The sequence below is a fragment of the Passer domesticus genome, chromosome 3, assembly GCF_036417665.1.
Source record: "Passer domesticus isolate bPasDom1 chromosome 3, bPasDom1.hap1, whole genome shotgun sequence".
NCBI lineage: Eukaryota > Metazoa > Chordata > Aves > Passeriformes > Passeridae > Passer > Passer domesticus.
The window spans coordinates 46,178,399-46,199,879 of record NC_087476.1 but is presented as its reverse complement, the minus strand read 5'-3'; the positions used below and the strand labels follow the sequence as shown (position 1 = coordinate 46,199,879).

At 39.2% G+C, this 21,481-nt stretch overlaps 1 protein-coding gene across 4 annotated transcripts in view; it reads left to right on the top strand.

The window, feature by feature from the left end:
* The window catches only part of CDK19 (cyclin dependent kinase 19), a 119,117-nt gene extending 99,089 nt beyond the window's left edge, over positions 1–20,028 (top strand). For all 4 annotated transcript variants that reach the window (XM_064412930.1, XM_064412929.1, XM_064412932.1 and 1 more), the window contains exons 7-13: positions 1,229–1,372; positions 1,634–1,703; positions 2,881–2,953; positions 6,636–6,733; positions 8,223–8,301; positions 12,757–13,023; positions 15,830–20,028. In XM_064412930.1, coding sequence (XP_064269000.1) covers positions 1,229–1,372; positions 1,634–1,703; positions 2,881–2,953; positions 6,636–6,733; positions 8,223–8,301; positions 12,757–13,023; positions 15,830–15,961 — 863 coding nt within the window. In that variant the 3' untranslated portion in view covers positions 15,962–20,028. The remainder of the gene's footprint in view (positions 1–1,228; positions 1,373–1,633; positions 1,704–2,880; positions 2,954–6,635; positions 6,734–8,222; positions 8,302–12,756; positions 13,024–15,829) is intronic.
* The last annotated feature ends 1,453 nt before the right edge of the window (positions 20,029–21,481 follow it).

The window sequence follows — 21,481 nt, the reverse complement described above, 5'->3', positions numbered from 1 at the left end:
CAACCAAGAGGCTTTTCTAGGTGTTTTCTTTAGTCTGAATTCAACAAACTACACTCTGGTTAAAGATATACATTGAAGTTAAATTGCTTTTTGTATTTATTCTGTTAAAATAGAAAAAATAAAAAAGTTTTCCTAGGTTCATCTAATTTAACTTCAATTACTACACAAGTCTCCACACGCTTGTGTACAGCAGACTTTGGTTATTATTAATCTGTTCTCAACACCTTTTCCAAAGTTCTTTTCCCAGTATCCCAGACACATATTTATCAGTGTAGCAAATCCTTAAATCCTTTTTTATTATTGTTTTGGTTTTTTTTGGATTTATTTTGTTTTGGTTTTTTGAGCTGGTAACAAACTTCTTCTCACTGGCAAATTCACATTTTCACTGTAAGATGCATAATAAACCATTTGGGTTGTACAGAACACTAAGATGGGTGGTCATGGGCAGTGACTAGAATGCATACATGTAATCTGAAAAGCTATTCTCTTGTAAATTAATGTTTTGGTCCACAATAGATTTAATCTAAAAAAGCATATTAATGAGAATTTTATGAAATAGAAATTTTTTTTTTTCAGTATATAGAACAATTAAGGTAGAAAATATCTCTAAGATCATCAAGTCCAACTGTCAGATATCATGCTGTTGTTTTCTTTATGTACATGAGATGTAGATGAGACAGTTAAAGTATTGTTGCTGTGGGAGTTGGGGATTTTAATTTTTTCAAAGTTTAGTACTCACTCTTCTACACTTGATTAAAATTAGGATCTTTTTTTTCCTCATTTTAACTAGCTTGACCCATTTGGTTAAACATATGAGCCATTGGTCTTCTCCTTAGTATCTATTTGGTTATCAATTATCTGTTTGGAATTGTTCTGAAATATGTGGCAGCAGTATTATTTCAATGTATCTTTGTGAGGAATAATCTTTGATCAACTGAATGCCCTTTAAGCTATGTTGTAAGCAAATACTGTGTAGGTTTCTGACAACTGTGAATATTTTAAATGCTGGACTGCCACTGTACAAAATAGCGTTTGAGACTCTAATTTTGGTTTATAGACAGCATATCTCCAGATTTTATCCTTTTTAATGTATTATGTCAATGCATTGTTTTTAAATGTGAAGCATTTTGTCTTAATGTGGTTATACAGGTTAAGAAATTATGCAGAAACAAAAAACAGAGCATCTGAGTACAGCAAATTTTCATTAATTATTTCCCTTCTTTTGTAGATATTTGGGCAATTGGCTGCATATTTGCTGAATTATTGACTTCAGAACCTATATTTCACTGTCGCCAGGAGGACATCAAAACAAGTAATCCTTTTCATCACGATCAGCTAGACCGCATTTTCAGTGTAATGGGATTCCCTGCAGGTAATTTATTTTCATTAAAGCAGCAGACATAAAGCTAGTGAGTTGTTTGTTGTTTTTTTCCTAAAGGAAATTACTAGTTGTTTGTGTATGTATGAAGAAACTGTCAGTTTGATGGATTTGGAAATGCTGGCAATTAAAGAACAATAGCACTGTCCAACAAACAGGAAGTCAAACAACTCCTGTAGTTATTTCTTCCTGAGTATTACTTAACCTACAAGTTCAGAATTGTAACTGCTTTTTCTTTTTTCCACACTACCGAAGATAAAGACTGGGAAGACATAAGGAAGATGCCAGAATATCCAACTCTTCAGAAAGATTTTAGAAGAACAACGTAAGTAATGATCATGTTACAACAGTTCATTGAGTGTGGGGGAGGCAGAGATGAGCTCCTACGCTCTGACTTCTTGGGGAGGGGATTTTGAAGTATTTGGGTTCTAACACTGTGGCAGCTGTCCTCTTTGAATAAGCTGGTTTACATGAGTGGTGTTCTCTCCCTCGGCTGCTTGCTAAGAACATCAACTGAGTGGCCTCCTCATTTCTCTAGAAGGGGTTGCTATGAGTGTAATTTAATCTATGGTAGGCACAGACAAATGACCCTCCTTAACCCACTTCTATTACATATTCAAAATAATGTTGTTCATTTTGTGTGAGGAAGAATAGGGAAGCACTGGTATTTTTGACAAGTAGATATGTGGAGGCAGCAATGTATTGGACAGAAATTTCTGTTGAAGGTGACATGTTCAACAGTTTGCAATTCAAAGCCTGTCCAGGATCTGAGAATTTTCCACTTGCACTGTTTCCTGGTGCTTTGGCTAAATTAGTCAAGTGGTGATAATAGATCAGAGCTGGTAAGGAGTCACATGGACTCCTTAAAGTAATGTGGAGGACATGGATTTGGGAGTTTTGGTTCTGTTTCCAGCTCTGACATGGATTCATTACACGGGCTTTACACAAGATACGAAGCTTTGTTCTTTTGGAAATGGCTGTAGATGACCTCTGGAGCTGTAAATTGAAGGCAAGACACACGTCATAGGTATTTAGGGTAATTTTGAGCTTGGGAACTGTAAGGACTATATGGTTTTCTGGAAGTTGGGGAGACAGAATGGTAATCTAACTGCTCTGCCAAGTTCTAACCAGAAACAATGGCTTAAATGCTGAGCTGGGATGAGCTGCTGAATGCTTTCTGTGACAGAGTTGCTTTAGAAAAATATAGTATAAACTTCAAGTTGTGTCTCCGTCATTGTCCTTATCAACAGCTTATCCATATCCTATAAAAGTTGCATGTTTCTTGGAGATAGTCTTCACACAGTTGATAGCAATCCTGTTGGTGAAAAGCACACTTTATGTGTGCAACTGCTAGATAAATATCTGACAGGTCTTCTGATAACAGTTCTTTTTGCAGTTTACTTCCTGAGGGTTGGGAGATGTTTCTGTAGTCACTTGATAGAGTGCCATGTTTTTAATGCACTGTTATTTCAGACATGTTTTTCTTTAACTGTATTTTTCAGATATGCCAATAGTAGCCTCATAAAATACATGGAGAAACACAAAGTCAAGCCTGACAGCAAAGTTTTTCTTTTGGTAGGTACAACTTGAAAATTGCTGTGATGATAGGAATGAAATTGCATTTCTAAGGGTAATATCTGTGTCTGTTTTCCTGTCTCATTCTAATGAACACCAATGTTAAAGAAAGCTATTTATCACTAACTGGCCATTTTTGAAATGTGTTTTCTTCATACACAAATTGCTTAAACTGCTGGAATTGAAGATCTCAGAGTCTTCTCTAATTAAGATCTGCAAGACATTTGTATACCCAGCCTTACTTTTAGGTCTGCTGTGCAAATAAGGGAGTGAGTATAATATGTGTCTTGATTCTGTATGGCTTCAGAGACCTAAAGAGCCCTCAAAAGCTAAAGGAGAAATTTATTTCTTGTAGTAATTTGGTTTTCTTTCTTTTCCCTCTGATAGTAGTCCACCACTGTTCTGGGGATGTTTCCAAACAAAATCCCTAAACATATATTTGCTGGTTGCCTAGTTGAGTCATCCATTGTAGGCCAACACAGGGTTGCTCTGTCTAATACAGCATAATTTCTGGATGTCTCTGTGATGGCTTAGTGCTGTCTAAATTTAGGAATGAAGTTCAAAGTGACTTTGCTAATGTTGTGTACAGGGAGCTCTGTAATCAGGCCCTTAGTACAGCTTGACTTTCAGTGGTCTGTTTCCAGTTACAAATGCAGTATGGCAGTCATCTCTCTATGTCCTGGCAAAGATCATCTCTCTATGTCCTGGCAAAGATTTGCTCTTTGACTCATTAGTTGCTGCTGGATAATGGCACAAATAGATGTGGAAACAGAGTAGGTTGGTCCCTAGTGGGTGGAAGGGAAGAATTTCCATAAGAGTGAGACTTGAAGAAAAATTAATTAAAATTTATTAAACTCAACTTACTGGGCACACATTGGAATCACCTGGAGGGTAAGTCTAACTGAAAAGCCAACAATTGTAAGAGACATCATTGGTTGGAACATGAATTTCCATGTTTTCCTACCAAAAGTGGAATCCACAAGAAAACTTGCTTGCTGTCAGCTTATATTACTAATTTTCTAAGGCTGAACACTGAGCTGAGAATCATCTTGGTTGGGTTGGCTGCTTTTCCTGGGGGAAATATTAACCAGATCTCTGAAGAAAACAAAACCAACCATACTTTGCCCTCCTTTCTGAACATTGTGACAGACTTAGTTCTCTAAGTAAGGTAGTTTGTTAGATCTTTCTCACAGTTCAAGGACTGAATAAGGGTGGTGTAATGATCAGCTGCAGAGACAGAGGCTCATCTCAAATAAGTCAGTCTCCCAAAGCTCTGAATAAGAACGTCCAAGAGTATGGACTGCTTTCCTGATAACTCATTGCTGTACATTGGAGGTGAAACAGACTCCCCAAAACTCCTTCTTCATATCCAAGGTAGTTATTTTTATGAGATGATCTCCATCTCTCCATCTTGCAGGGTGACCTCTGAAGACATTTGCTTTGTAGCAGTCATTGATTGAGAGAGACTGTGCTAATGAGTACAGGAAGTGTGGATCATGGGGAACAGATGGCACCAAGTAGATCAGTGCAGGATAGCAAGTGACTCTTGACAAAGAGAATGATATTATGGCATTCTGCTGATTGACATTGAATGATAATGTCTACATGAAGGGCAGAATGTTTTCCATTCAGGAAGAGGCGTCTGTTCTTGCTGTCCTGGAAAAGTTACAAGCATAGTATTCATAGCTGTCATGTCAGGCCAGTGGAGCCTAAGAGCTTGAGACCTTCTGGGAAGTATGAGATTTTGATGAAATCTAGTCTCATTGGTTTTGTTTCCTATGTTGTCTTAGCAGCTGCTGCCCTAAAAGCAAATTGTTGCCAGACATTTTTTTTTTTAATTTATTTTCCCAGAAGCTACAGATAATCAGAATTTCTCAAAGAAGCTGGTTCACAGTAGCATCACCAATAGGAAGGTTATCTTGCTGGGAGTGATATTGTGTGTGGTATTACTTGGAATGGGCTAGCTTACTGTCCTTAGGGGTGAAGCAGGAATGGTGAGGGAAGGAGTCCAGGGGGCAGAGGCTAATGCCCTGTGCTCTTCTGTCAACGATGACATCTGGTACCAAAGATCAGGAGTGACCTTGTACGGATTATGCATCATAGTCTCTACAGGTCACTGTGGAGGAACTGGGAAATTTGCATAACCTATAATGGAGCCAGAAGCTGCTCTAGCTGACAAAAAATGTTCATATAGGGAAAGGTGATTTGAAGTAAAGATAGTGAGTACCAAACTGTTGTCTCTAATGTATTGTGTGAGGTCACTATGTGGAGAGCCAGCATATCATTAGATGTTCAGTTTGTGAAGATGCACAGAAAAAACCCTACAGAAAATGTAGGGTTAAGAGTTATCTCACCACACAAAAATGCAGTAAATAAGTTCAAACCCATTCAAACCCTCCAGGTGTATACAATGCAGGAGTAGCTTGAGGTGTATCTTTAGGCAAGCAGCAGAAACTCATTTGGGAGCTAGTTGCAAATAAACTGATGGGTGGAGAGACAGGCCAAATGGCTCTGTTTTGCTGTGAGTCTTTTGTGATCTGTGGCCCATAAAGTATGTGAATAAGAAGAGTTGAGAAGGAAATGGCAAAAGGACAGAGAGTTTTGAGACCTTATCTATCATGTAGGGTTAACTACAACTATTGAAAAAGATGATTCCTTGTATTTCCTTTCTCGAGGAGGGTGAGTGCTTTTACTGAGGCTGTTTCCTGTAGCATATATATAGAATATACAATTGTATGTCAGGTTTTTAATTTATTGGAATAAAAAGCCCCAAATACTCATGCCAAAATCACATTATTTTGTTGAATATCCAGGCAGTTTTTGTTGGAGACCTGAAAGAGAGTTTGAGCTGAGATGTCCTTGACAGAAGGAAATTTATTTTCACTGCTGGCTTGAATTAAAAGAGTATTGTATGAGAGCAGGATACTGTATAATGTGGGCACCCAGATTTCCTACTGTAAGTTTATCAGAATGTGATAAATGAGTAACTATTTTAAATTATGTGATATATCTATAATTCCTATTTTATACTACTAATATATTGTTATCCTCCTTTAGCCTGCTGCAGTCAAAAGCATTCTAGTTAATAAATCTGAGCTTGTTTTCCTCTTAGCAAGGAACAAAGGTTACTAGGGAGGGTCTGTTCCTTCTCGTTTTGGTACCAATTAGAGTGGGTTTGGGAGCTGCATGGGTAGCAGAGTGCTCTGATTCTGGAATGTTGCCAGTACAAAAAATGAAGATTTATTGTTTCTGTCCCTGAAGTGATACGGAGACTCCTGGTCGTGTTCAGTCCACTCTGACACTTTTTTCCTTTTTGTGTCAGCAGTGTAGAACAGTATAAAAGCTATACATGCACCACAAAAAGCTATTATTTAGAAATAATGTTTTATGAACCTGTAGTAGCTGAATTTAGCATTGCTTTAGTGCAGTGGTTCAGCCTGAGCAATTAATATTGCCTGATACATTTAACTGTTTATTACGTGAGAAGTACTTCACAACCACAGTGCTTTGATGGATGTGCATTGCAGTTCTTGGGAACTTCACTGAACAAGCAATGCTAACTTAGGCTTGTCTGGACAAGCCAGACATAATCTAGCAATCTACAATCCAAGACATACAAGTCATAGTTTGAAAAATGATAGTTTGATAAGCTTTTTGCTATTTTTATTGTTATGTTTTGCAGCTTCAGAAGCTTCTTACTATGGACCCTACGAAGAGAATTACCTCAGAGCAGGCTTTGCAGGACCCCTACTTTCAAGAGGATCCTCTGCCTACATCAGAGTATGTATTCCCTCTTCTGTGAATGTCTGGGGTGACTTCTCTCTGCTACGTGCTAGTCCCTGAAATGACATGACAGCTGAGAAATTCGCCGGTACCTGCCTGTGTCCAGAAGAAGTAGCAGCTCAGCCATGCTCACTAGAAACTACAAGTATAATACAGAAGTGTCAGTATCTACTGGTGCCAGAACTGAGTGGTCATGAAAAATAACCCAGTAGTGCAGTAGCATTGCAATTCTGACCATAGTACCAAAGCCAGAGTGACAGCATTACTGCAGCATTTAGAGAATCAATCTGTGCCTTACACAGTCTCACAGAGCCCCGTTCTCCATTGCCTGGTTGATTGTGCCTCTCCCTAGGAGTGGGACAGTTCTCTGACCTACAGCCCATTCCCATACCCTCTTTTCACAGGGTAACAGTATGAGAAAAGTGAAGACATAAACAGCTGCCTAAAATCCCACAAATCCCTTGTTCAGAAGTATTGGGAGTACAGAATTGATATCTGTGTATTTTGTTGTCATGAAAAGTTCAAATGACATATTCAATTCCAGCTGGCAGACTTTGTCAGTTTCTCTTCCCAGTTTTCAGAAGCATGGTGGTGCATAGCATTATGATCTATGAAAACTTGATGCAGGTAGACTTCTACCTTTGCTTTCACTGTTTCCTCAACTAGCAGGCAACACCAAAAGAAGGGAACAGTCACTGGAATGAAAAAGGAGTCTAGTTGAGACTAGTTGGGTTTTTAAAATTTCTTTTTGCTACATAGCAACATGATTAAGAACAGTTTACACCCTTTCAAAAGCCACATCATGTTGATTGTATTCTGAATGTTGGCACAGGAATGCAAGAAATTGATATGGGTCAAGATCTACCAGTAATTTTCTGCTTAGTGTTTATCTGATGCTATCCTGTGGAGAACTGTAGCTCCCAATGGATTACAGGATAACATTATCATAAGGCCTCTGTCATAAACATTAAGGAATGTCCCAAATTCCATTGGTCAGATGAATTTAAAAGTGATCTTTTTTTTCCTAAACAAGACCTGAGAAGCTCAGTGAAAGTAACTCTGCAGTTGTGATTGGCAAGTATATTGAAGCCTGTTGTAAGCCAAGGCAGGCTCATAAGACACTAATACTCTTTGGATCAGTCCCTTTATTCAGTGAGCCATGCATGTTCCAACTGGGTGTTGTGGAACCTCTGACACCGTGTTTGTTCATTTTACCATCTGGATCAACAAGTGGTCGTTCTGGCATTTGGGCATGTTCAACCATGCCATGATTTCTAAATGACAGCCTTGTGCCAACAGCAGAGAGATCTGACATTACAATCAGCACCTATCTTGGGTGCTCACACTGCCAGTCACTTGTGGAAACAGGATTTGTCAAATACAAGAAATGAAGTTGTGTTATAGGCACTTGTTTTTAACATAGCATTAAGTAAATGTATGCCACGTGTACGTATTTGTGGAGTGTTTACTGTTTACTGTGTTTCAGTGTGTTTGCTGGCTGCCAGATTCCTTATCCGAAAAGAGAATTCCTTAATGAAGATGAACCTGAAGAGAAAGGGGATAAGGTACAGTAAACTCCTTGTTTAGTTGGGGCTTTTTTACTTTCAAGTATGCAATAAGAAAACATCATGGTTCCAAATGAAAACTAATGAAACATAAAGAGTTAACAAAAATGTGTTTCCAAGGCAAAGCTCTCTTAAAACTGCTTCTCAGACAGTTGAAAAGTATCAGATGCCTTGGGGTGTCTCAGGTGGTATCACCAGCATGGTTTGCCCTGACCTGTGGGGAATGAGCTGGATGGGCTGTCCTGTCAGCTGTAGCCTGCTCTCAGCTGCTGTCGTTCCAAGGAGACCTTGCTACCTCCTGCGGCATCGCATGATGAAAATGCGTTGTGAGCACATGAAAAGAATGGCATTTTCATTGTATGACTGGCATCCATCCAGCCATTTGAATGTAGATGGCTGTCGGGGTCTCAAATAAATAGTGGCAGCCTACTTCTGGCACTACATCAGAACATTTCATCCATCTGCATGCAGTTTCCTGATCATGTTGTAAGGGCCCTCAGACAAAGGAGTAATAAGGGTTCTGAACTGTTCTGGTAACAACAATCTGCTCTGAATATTCTCTTTTCCATAGCTCCATAGACATGAGCAAGAACTTGTTTGTGTGCATAATAAATTCTGGGATGTTTGCAACATAATCTGCTGTGCTTGGTGTGTGTAGCTCAGCTGTGCTGTGTGACCACAGCGATTGTCCCATGGTGCTGGGAAGGCCGGACAATGGTGCTACAGTGTAGGAAACAGCGTGTTATTTTCATGGACCAGGGTACAGTGAGGCACCAGCAGTGATGTATAGCTAACCAAATATGAAGAGAACAGTCTTGAACTGCAGTTATCTGAGGACTATGTGAGAAGGGCTGTTGTCTTTCAGAGAAACCATTTGACAACATGAATATTCTGTTTTCAATTTTCTGCGTAGCATGACAAACTAGCTGGGTTTAAACCTACATTTTAGAGAACAAATTTTGTTTTCAGAACTGATATTGCAGATTCTTCTTTACTGAGAACAAGTGGTAGTATCCATGATTTTTATGTCCAGATAGTTTTATCCAGAGGAGGAAACAGACACCTGAGCAAAAATAAAATTAAATTCATTATACTAATTTGATTGTAATTTAGTTACTAGTTTTGTTTCAACTGTCATAGCCTCAAAAAACAAGAAGAAACCTTGTGAATTAAAATTACTCTGGCTTTTTTATATTTAAGTCAGTGCACTTGAAAGGAAACACCTGTCTTTTCCCTGGGAATATTGCAGGGGTGATGACAATGGCATGTTTGTATTTAAAACAGCCAATATGTAAATGGTCTTTGAGATTGTTGAGGACAGTCAGGTATTTATGCACACTCCAAATTAAACTTTTTCTTAGGCCATTTAGGTAATACAAGTCCCATATTACTCATTGAATGTGTGAAAATGTGGAGGTAAAGGCTATTCTGAAAGTTGAATCTGTTCCATGTTTTGTTCCTTTATGATGCTATTGTAAATGAAAGGTTTTATTTTTTTTAGACTGGTTTGTTACTGGTTTGTTTTTAAAACTGTAAATATCTGTACAACCATTTGGAAACCTGGAGAAGTTGTCTCTGTTTATTTGGAACTTACATGTGAATTAAATAAGCATTTAGCATAAGCATCCATTCTTCAAAATGGTTAATTGTTAGTTAGCAAGACTAAAATAAGGGTTTGTAAAACAAAGTGAAAAAATATTATTTTATCATTCAAATTCTGCTAGGCGAGTTTCTGCTTGCCTCGTTTCAAGGTAGGACTGAAATTTCATTTTTGTAATTTGTGCCTGAGAGGTGAATTATGGCAGTGGGTTGCAAAGTGTAGACCTTTCATGAGTTTAGTCATTTAGGAACTGCCATGAACAGACTGACCTGAGGACAAGGTTTTTGTTTGTCAAAAAGTCATTTTTGTGCAGTTAGATGGTGCAGCTAGGCCCCAGCTGGAGACTGACCGAGCAGATCTCAGTCTCTAGCCAGCAGTAGCAGTTCCACACAAGAGCAGTCAACTAAATTTTGTGCTAAAATCTGAAGTACAAAACCTGAGACTTAAAACAAACTCTTGCTTTTAATTGTGAGAGTCCCTTCAATATTTGTTTCTGTATTAAAAAATTTGAAGTTTTTCTGCTCACACAATAGTAACTACCTTACTTATATCCAAACACTCCTATGAAAACACAAATTTCAGAATTCTAACACAAATAGTACCTTAGTTTTTGGTGTTTTGTTTGTGTAAGTGAAGATCAAACTACTATGGAAAATAAATTGCTTCTTGATAGTTTTGTTTGTTTGTTTTTTGTTTGTTTGGGTTTTTTTTTGTTTGTTTTTGTTTTTTTTTTTACAAGCTAGTTTGATTAACTTTTTAGATTACTGAGGTCTAAATCTCCCAGGAAACAGAATCTTAGAATCTGACTGAGATGGGATTTGACAACTACATGCAGGAGGATACATTATGGGTTTTGCTAAATGTGAAATGGAATTTCAGGCCATCTCTTAAGTCCTTGAAGATGCAAGTCTTCTTTGTAATCTTAAATGAATACATCACTGCAAATTTTGTTGGAATGTATCTTGTGTGATGAATGGCATAGATGCAGATCTTTTATGTCATTTATCTGAGGTAACTAAAAGCTCAAGGTGAAGGGGACATGAAGAATTGTTTGCTAGTGGCAACTGGTTGTCATAATTTCTGAGAAACTAATAAAGTAAGGTTTTAATTAAAAGGCTGCCATACTAAAGTTTTGTTCATTATATAAGCAAATATTCTAGGAAAACAATGTTCCCTGCAGTATGTTAGGGGAAGGATAGTAAGGCTTTTTAATTCAATCCATGTCAGTTGAAGGTTTTTTTCATGATGAGCAAGTGACGTCTTTCCCAGAACTGTAACCATGGAGGACAGGGTTGCACTCAGTTAATTTTCTGACTTTCCCTCCACTTCCTCAAATACTCCTTTTAGTCTATAGCCTTCTGAAGCCAGAAGAGCTCTTAATATCTTTTGTTCTTGTGTTCTTCTTCTTAAACTTTTTTTCCCTTCTGTGACACTTCTCTCTGTTTATTTTCCTTCTAGGATCAGTGTCATCTTAATTATCTGGCTTATCTTCCTTTGCTAGTCTCCTCCTTCCCTTGCCAGATTTTTGTTTTAGCTGTTTCCTCCTCTTTTGTCTTCAACATTTCTGGTTTATTTCTGCTAAAGAAAGATTTTCTGACCCTGTACGTTGTGCACTGTGCTGGGCCCTATTCCCAGTACAGCACTCTTCACAAGTTGCTTAAAAGCACAGGAAACCAAAATAGTAATGAAACCTGTTTCTGGTTTTGCCACAGAATTTTCTCACAACCAGGAAGACATGATAAAATTCCTTTGGTCTCAGTGTGCTTACCTTTCTGGCAGTAATGCTGTCAGCCTTCTTCAGGTGAAAAGTGATAGTTTGAAAGGTGGTTTTGATTCTGCATTAACAAGGCCATTGAACCACTTAGAAAAACTTACTGTGGGTTCCCCATGTCTGTCACCGAGCACTAGTGAAATTCTGGGTGCTTTGACTTACTTCATTAGGTGATTACTGCTTTATAAAGGGTTCCTTTAATTCTCTCCTAGCACCTGGTGTCTTGTTTTGGAAAAGACAGGCGTCCACTAAGGGAGGCAGGAGCCTTCCTTGAAATGGAAAATGTAAACTCCCTCCCTCCGTATTATTATAATTTTTGAAATTAAGAGGCTCTCAGGCAAAGATATGGGAATAGGAATAACAGTTCTTTACTAGGAAAATTAAAAATACAAATGCAATAGTACAAACAACAACAAAAAACCCACTGACAGAGTTAGAATATGGCCTGACACCCTATGGGTCAAGGTGTTGGTAGCAGTCTGATTAAATGGTGGCTGCAATCCTCCTGGAGGATTGGGTTATGTTGAAAGTGGGGTTATTTTGAAGCAGTGATCCTGTAGAAGGGTGCAGTTTTCCTCTGAACATTCAGTGGTGGTATAGATGGGCCTGGTCTTTCTCTGGGAATCTAGTGGAGAGGAAAGCTGCTCCTCTTGGAGTCCAGTGGAAAAGGCTGCCTGTGGTGTTCTATATCCCAGATTATATCCAGGTAGGAATGCTTGGCTCCTCCCCCTAGGTTGAGCATCTCAAAGTGGGATGATGTAACTTTATCAGTGGGACTCAATAGCCCATTAATAGAAGATCTCCCCAAGGGAGGATTGTTTGTGGAAGCTGTAGGAGGCACTAGACTGTCTTTCCAGTTTAAGTCCAGCTTGTTTCATTAAAAAAGCAAAATGACCACAGGTGGGACACCCCATATGTGTGCAGGTCTGTGCTGGGGGTGAACTTCTCCCAGCACTCAGCCTTGCTGTGTTTTCCCATCACACGAGGGCCTGCCTCCTCCCCGGTGACACCGGGGTTGGCAGCTCCGTGAAGCTCACAAACCTTGCTCAGAGAAGTGACCGTGTTGTGTCGCTTCTTCCCTCAGAATCAGCAGCAGCAGAATCAGCATCAGCAGCAAACAGCACCTCAGCAGCAGGCGCAGGCAGCGCCGCAGCAGCCGCAGCCGCAGCAGCAGAACAGCAGCCAGACCAACGGGACGGCGGCGGGCGCCGGCGCGGCCGGAGGGGGCGCGGGCGCGGGGCTCCAGCACAGCCAGGACTCCAGCCTCAACCAGGTGCCTCCCAACAAGAAACCACGCATTGGGCCTTCAGGCGCTAACTCAGGCGGGCCTGTCATGCCTTCAGATTATCAGGTACCTCTGGAAATTTTGCTGCTTCTGATACTATAGGGCCGAGGGCCAAAATGTCATTTTTCCCTCTTCCCAGCTGCAAGAACAGACCACATTTTCATGAATTTTTGATGTAACCTGAGGCATGATGAGGTGGTGTTCTGTGATTAGTTATTTTCAATAGAATACCAGTTTGAGTTGTATCTACTGCACCCTGTAAAGTGTTGAGGATTAGTCCACTCGACGAAAGCACTTAAATATTTGCTTAACTTTATATTTTAGAGTAATCTTACTGAAGCCAGTGGATGTAAATGTTGCATTACATCAAGTTCAGGATACTCGAGTCTTGGCAATATTAAATCCCATGTCTCACAGATGTGAGACAGTCCTGAGAAGGAGAAGCAAAGTTAGAATCAGGCTCTCCCATTTCATTCCTCCTATTGTCACGTGTATGGAGGGGTTCTGTAGTTTATTCTGGTATCTTTCTAGGACTACTTCTAATGTTAAAGAAAAAAAATGCGTGTAAACACAGGAATGACAATTTGGTTCATCCATTTGATTCATGCCAGGGTAGGGCACAAAGACATGCATGGTTTCTAATGTGACCAAAGTAGAACAGATTTCATGTTTTTCAGTGCAGTAGCATTCATAAGGAAAAGCAATATCACTGGATATTATTTGAATTATCATACTTGTCTTTGCTTACTAGAATTATATTTTCCACCGAAAAAGTGACTCCCATTAAATATAGAAAGCATTGAACTTACCAGGATCTTCAGTACTTCAGAGTTTATACTCTCTGGAGCAGTAATTAGTTGAAAGAAAAATAAAAAAGAAAGTTAGATATTAAGGGTAAATTTTAAATTATGCTAGGGATTCTGTCTGCTCCTAGCCTCCAATAGGGTCCCACCTTGGAGAATGGTCTTTTCAGGCTGCTTTAAAGTTAAAATAAGTAGGGTTTAAGACACCAGCTCTACAGTTGTCTTGACTTAGCCCTCCAGACCTTCTCCACAGACAATTGATTACTCAGTGCCAGACATATTTCTCCCATTTTTGTTTAACTCCTTTAGTTGCAAATTGTCATGAAGACATTGAGGGCAATTTAAGGGAAAAGACAACTAGGTTTCTTTTCTGAAAAGTTCCAGACAGGCTTCAGGCCTGGACAGATGTACTGATCTGTCTGACTGCACAGTATTTATGGCTGGTCTGGTTTGGTCTGTACTTTGAGGACTGGTGTGCTGCATTTGATGGATATCCATTATAGAATTCTTATCCAGTTCTCTGAATTGTTGGCTAACTTCTCCCTTACAAGTTGCTAGTAGTGTAAATATTCTTTTTTTCAGATTTTTTTGCCCTCTGTGATGCTTTCCTTCTAAACTTTAACAGCACAGTCATCAAAATCATGATCTGTATGCTTGTTTTAAGTCATTCACTAAATTGTATGGTCTGATTATCCATTTTTACACTTGTGTTTGGCTATCTGCCTTTAACTTCTAGCTGAAGATCTTCTGTTCCAGGAAGGAATGTCTGCAATTTGTCCAAGTCTGACTTTATTAAAAACAAATTCTCATATGTGAAACAAAAATAAGCATGGGCAAGTTAATGCATTCTTTTAGTCTTAAGGCAGTAATTTCACTCAATTTTATCTTATTTGGAAGTAGATAGAAGATTCTCTTTGCTTTGAGTTTCATTTAGTTTGTGGTCTGAAGTCTCTGTTGAAGTTTTTGTTGTCGTTCAGCAGCCTCAATATATGTTACTTCCACAAATGACAGTGCAAAACTGTTGAATTTTACTGAGCCTTCCTTATGTGACCTTGGGTATTTTGCTTACCATGGTGAGCTGATGCTTTTCATCCAGAAAGAGCACCTATAAAGTCATAGAATTGTTTACAATTCTTTTTCTTTTCCATTAGAAGTTGCAAAACTTCCCAGAATTTTGAGAAAAAAATTCAGGTTTCAGACTCTGTGTAACACAACCAGCCTTATCATGGGATTGTGGTGGGGTTTACCTTGCTGGACTGTCTCCTGTCCATTGAGCAGTACTTCTCATGCCAAGTGATTTTGTGTCTTGCATTATTGGGCAGCTCACAATCAGTTCTGAACGGGAAATGGTTATGAGAATGAAAGGGCAAATTCAGCAGGGTGGAGGTTGTAGGATTCACAAATTTGTCTCACTGAGGTTGGTGTCCACTGAGCTGACAGTCCCAAACTGTGGAGGAGAAAAAAAAATATTCAGGAAAATTAATGTTAGGTTATGTACATACACGTACCCATTTTTAAGCCATTGTCCTTGTTTGCAGTAGTTAAAGTATCAGGTTAAAAGACTCATTTAATATTAAATTATTTAATCCTAATGGACAATTTTTCATTTGGATAAATTGAGTAGTAGTCATGTTTGCCTTTTTCTCAGAAGAGAATAAAGTGTTTATAATGTTTAGTATTGCCTATCTTGAGAAGGGTGTTTGTAGTCTTGTCATTAATAGCATTTACAGTAACAATAGATGTAAGTTTAAAAAACAGATGACTTTTGAAAGGGAGTCTGCTACCTTTGTCTCTTGTGTATTTTTTCTTCAGAAAGTGGGTGTGTAGATGCTGTACTTTTAGGTGTCCCCAAGGGTTCTTGTGTATTTTGTGTGCTGTGTTAAAGCTGATTGCAGATCAGAATGATGACTTGTTTTATGGGACCCTAAAAAGCAGCACTATTTAGTCATCTTCCCCAACAATCATGTTTTAATAAGCACCAGAGAGGTTAAAAATTTCCTGAGTTGCATGGTCCTAGCAGGCTGGACCTGTTATGATCATTTCTTTGATCCCTCTCTTTTTTCCTGCAGCACTCCAGCTCGCGCCTGAGTTACCAAAGCAACATTCAGGGATCTTCTCAGTCCCAGAGTACAATGGGCTATTCCACATCGTCTCAGCAGAGCTCTCAGTATCACCAATCTCATCAGTCTCACAGGTACTGAGGGGCCTGACAGGCTGCACTCAGAAAGGAATGGACTAGAAGCCAGAAGACTCCAGCAATATGAAGTTCATAATGATGAGAAGACCAAAAATACAAACTATGATGCAGAATTAAAATTCATGATGATAAAAGGAAAACTTCACTCACTGAAGACTTCCCCCATCCCTGCCCCATCCCTTTATTGCCATAAAGGAGATTCTTGTGAAGTTTTCCTTCCTTCCTGCCCTTGCATGTGCTCCATTGTGGTTACTCTAATGAACCCTTCTGATCTGAACCCAGCACTTAACTTCTTTAACCTTTGGAATTTTGAAGGATTCCTGGTGCACCTTCCTTATGCTGTAGTGATTGCCATAAATCTGTCTTTTCAATCTCTTTGATGGGATTTTAAAGTTTTAAAATCTTGAACTCCCAGGCTTTCAAGCTTGTATATAGTTAGTTTTATACTAGGCAAACCAGTTTAGCTATACAGGTATATTGCACCTTTTTAAAGCACTATGTTATTTTCACAGGATATTACTGTTTTGCTCATGGATGTCAAGAACAGCAAAATTTTACTGTTCCAGAGTATTTTACTATTCTGTTTTTATTAGTCTAGTTTTCAGGCAAAGTATTAAAAATAAAAAAAATTAAAAATTAATAAAATGAAAAAAGAAAAAAAACCCACCCAAGTCTCTGCAGCGACAGATATGCTTCATGCTACTGGACTGAACGCCAAACAGAAGATTGCTGATATTTCTTAACTCATTCACATTGAATTCTTGAAATCACAGTGATCATGCTCTGACTAGTTTTAAATTAAGCATTACTTTAAATGAAACCAGGACAGTCACATTAAAAGGAGATGCTTTCAGGATCTGTTGGAACAGAAGAATGGAATGTCTTCCCAGGCTGGACACCAAAATAGTCAGGAAAATGTATTTACTGCCCTCAAGTCTCAGTAGGAATGTGGATGACGGGCTTTTTCTGTATTTCTGCGAAGTAGCTTATTAATGTGTGTGAGAGTTCTATAAATTTAGCTTTCTTTCACATTCCTGAGTCAGTTCTCAAAATTTAAAGGTGACAGAAATACTAAGACTTGCAAAAACAAATGCATTTAATCATTTTATGTTAGAATTTATAATTAAGAGAAATTATTGTGCAGTTTGAAAAGCATGTTGAAAATTGTTCCTTTTTCTTGTTTATAATGCATATTCTGTGTCCCTCACATTGCTGTGATTAACCAGATTAGTTACACCAGATGCGCTTGATTGCACTGAAATGTTTCTTTTTCCCTAGAGCAAACATGTTTTGATTGTGCCTAAGGGACTGTAAGTGGATGGGTAGCTGGCAGAAAATCCCTAGTAATTAAGCAAGAGTTCAGAAGCATAATCAGAGGATTATTGTCCAACTTCTGGAACCACAGTTATTCAGAGACACAACATGTAATTTGGGACAGCTTCGTTTTTGCTTCAGCCTTCAGAAATAAGGCTGACTCCTGTGGCAGAAAACCTAGAGGAATGCATTTAGAATGCTTCTGGCAGTGTAACATCAGAGAGCTTCTACAGCTGGTGTCCAGAGAAGGTGTAAATGGTCAGTGGTAACAGGTTTTTATACTGCAGAGTGTTCTCTTCTGTCCTGTGCCCACACACAAAAAAATGGTGTACCCATGCACATTCACACTGAAGTTGTGATCAGGTGTAGCAAGATGAGTAGGTCTGTTTGCTCTGAGGAGAATGCTTTTTGTCACATATGTGGTTCTACTGGATTTGATCTCCCAGTCATCTTTAGTGCCCCTTTCCTCCTCAAACTCATTCTGTTTTCCTGCTTTGTGTGAGCAGTTGGCTTGCTTTGGCCATACCTGCCATCATGTGATTTTGACAACACTCAGCTGCTCCAGAAAAGCAGCTAAAACCTGCTTTAGTCATCAAATGGATAAGAAGATGATGAAAAACTAAATGAAGCAATTGAAGGGAAAAATTCTTTCTGGGGAAAAATAATCTCCCCAAGGATACTTCAATGCATAACCCTTGAAATGCTACATCTTGTTCATACTGTAGTACTCTGAAAGGACAGGTTTTAATTGTTCCTTTATTTCAGTGACTGTGGGGTGACATTCTTTCTGTCTCCCCCCTTACTGATGTTAGGATGAGGTAATTTTGATCAAATGGATAATTGGCCAATGCTATTAAGTAACACTTCTTTTATACTTCTGCGATTTGAATGTCACGTTTCTGGAAATTAACTTATGGCAGAGTGATTTTTGTCCCCTCGTGTTCTTTTCATCCTTCTGTTCTCTCAAAATTATTTTGTCTTTTATACTACAGTTAACTAACATTTCTTTTCCCTGCTGTGACCTGCAGCTGATCATCAAAATTCATACAAGATGAGGAGGTGGCAGGGGACCATTGGTTAATTAAGGTGGGCTCTTGTGCCAATAAGGCAAAATCATGGTGTAGATTAATCTGTATGTAGAGTGTGAAACTTCACAGCAATGTAAGGTGCTTTAATTGAGCGAACTTCCAGCTTCTAGAGTGACTGCCACAACCTCTCTCAGCTGCACTCGCATTTCTTGTCTTGGTTGGGTTGATAGATGCCCACATGCCACTCCTCTCTCTAGCTTTTATGCGCACAGGTGAAGCCGAGCTGACTTCCTCTGATCCTCCAAATTCACAGCCGGGAGGAGAGGGAATAGAAGCAACAGCACTGGCTGCAAAATGTAGGCTCTGCACACTCTTGTAGTTTCTTCACAGGGGTGAAATAAGTCACTTTTTCTTGGGAGCTTGATGCATGCTGCCAGGGTTGGTGGCAGTCATAGTGGAAGAAGCCTTGCTGCCTAGGGGTTATCCCAGGAGGTAAAAACTCTCCACTTTCACAAGTGAATTGTGCAGTTTGTCGTGGGAAACCAGGACCATGTCATTTTTATGGGGTTATTTTGCCTGTGCAGTTTCTTTATTACTCAGCTCTGTCTCTGCCCACAACCTATAGAGCCTCAGCAAAGTGTTTCACACCTGTACTGAGAGGCACAGAGCTGTCTTCTCCATCCTGGTGGGAGAACGGGCTGCTGAGCACAGCTTTTCATGGCTCAGAGGAAACAAACACGTGGGGAATTAATGGGATGAGCAGCCTGCTCCGCGTTGGTGAGGTTTATGTAGCACAAACTGCACAATGAAGGAAAAATATAGGGAAAGCTGCGACTCCTGCACTGTATCTGTGACACTGTATCTGGGGAGGGGGAGGGGAGCGCATTCGTAGCGGGCGGGGTGGCGGGAAGCTAGAAGTGTTCAAATATGTATGATATTTTATATAAACATAATAAGCTTAGTTCCCCTTCATAATCTTCAGGAATGGTACTTTAATGCCATTAAGTAAAGAATTGTTTTAGGATTAAATAAATGTATTGTACATAAGGCCATACGTAATCTTCTAAAAATGTCGCCAGACAGGAGCGATGTGTATTACAATATGAAAAAAGTCCTTAATGCACTGTTATCTCCTAAATATTTAGTAGTAAATTAATGCTATTTAATTTTTTTAAAAATTTGTCTTGTGTAGACACTAAAAAGTATTACACAAAATCTGGACAGAACATGTCCTTTTTAACAGCAATTTAAAGAACTTTTTATATATGTAAGGTAGTAACTTTTCAAATTGTTCTAGTTGTATATTCCCATGTTTACTATTTGTGGAAGTGTGCCTGTCTCTACTCAGTTATTTTTTTTTCCTAATAATTTCATGCACGCATCTTTCATTTTTGTAGTTTCCATTAGAAATGACTGTGTATGCGCCTGGTGCTGCCACAAAACTTTCCTGCTCTAGATCTGTGGTGGCTGCATTCAGTAGTGCCCGTGCCAATGGGCTACCAAAACCACAAAGCAGAATACTTGTTTCTCATTCTAGAGTTGAGAGTTTACTGCTTTTAAGTTGTCCTGATGTCACTCTTGAAATGACTGTTAAAACTAAGCTATGAGTTCATTGCATTTATTTTATATTCTTGGTTGTAATGAAATGGAATTGACTTTGCTTCAGTGTGAATTTTTTTAATAAAATAATATACATTTGTAATAATAATAAAAAGTTCGAATCAAATAAGCGTGCAGAAGACTTTTTGTAAACGTCAGCTTTGGGCTACCAGTAGGGAAAATACAGCCCACAAAATTGCAGTTGTAATTATATTCAGGATGTTTATGATATCATACACCACAGAAAACAAAGCTTGCAGAACCTCAGAGTTGAAATTACAGTTTTTAAAATGCCCACGAGGATATTCACAGCTTTGTGTCTATCAAAATAGAATGAAGCCTTATGGAAAGCAGGATCGATGGAGTGTTCTCTTAGGTTTTGCTCTCTGCTTGTGTTTGGGTGTGCCACGCTGATGGCACTCATTGAGATTCGTTATTACTTGCATGACAATCCTGTAGATGCATCTTCTGAAAAAGAAAGCTGGTTTACTCTGTTCTGGAAATAAATGCTTTCCTGCTTTCTCCTCCTGCTGGATCTTGGAGCATTTCAAGTATTTCAGGTGGTGACATGGAAAGTATGAGTAAGAGCATTATTGGTGGGTTTTCACAATGAGATTTTGTGTGCTTTGCTAGTCTGTGTGTTTCTGTTCCATCTAACGATGGATGGATGGATGGATGGATGGATGGATGGATGGATGGATGGATGGATGGATGGATGACTTCTTCCAAAAATCCCGCTTGTCTTTTCCATAACAGTTGCATGGGTAAGAATGGTTGGGATTTACTTGTACTGCCCATTGCCTTAAGAAAGAGGCTTTGTTTTTTGATGTGCCTCTTACACAAGGGTGGGAATAGGAGTGGCCTTTTGACAAAAAGCTTAGTCTGCATCGCTGACACCTCAAGACAGCCTCAGTGCAACTGAATATTCCCAACTCTGTAACCCTCAGGGTTTCTGCTTCTGTTGTCCTTTTGTTGATACAATTGTGCTTAGTAAACAGCTTCAACTTGCATGTTTCTAAAACCTCCTATGCCAGCTCTGTCTCAGTCTTCATTCTTTTGCAGCATGTCTCTCTCTGGTTTTCCTACCTAGTCATTCAGTTTACTGTCTCATCCAGCCTGATCGTACTGATCTGAATTAATAGTGTCCCTTTTTTGTCCTTGACAGCTAAACAGCTTTGATTTCACAGCCACTGAGAAAGTTGCAGAGTGGGTTGTTTATTAGTCTTTTGCTTTGACTTGTTGCTTCTTGCTTTGTGTTATTGCCCTGGCTCTGCCATCTCTGTTGCATTAGTTGTAAAGCTTCTCTCTTCACTTGCTCATGACTGCCAAAGCCTGCTGTTACACCATCCCTCTTACTCAAATCAAGATGTTATGTAAGTTATCTCTTGGGCTCAGTGTCCCACCAGGTCAGCCTCTGCACCCTTCATTTTAAGACTTCTAAATAAGCATTTTAAGGCTCTGTTTCCAATTGCCCATTGTTTCTGAAGTGATGTTGCATAACATTCTGAAAGATTCCTTCCTTGGTGTCTTCTGCATCCCTCATGAAAACCCCTTGGCACTGATGTATACAGAAGTTTAGTATT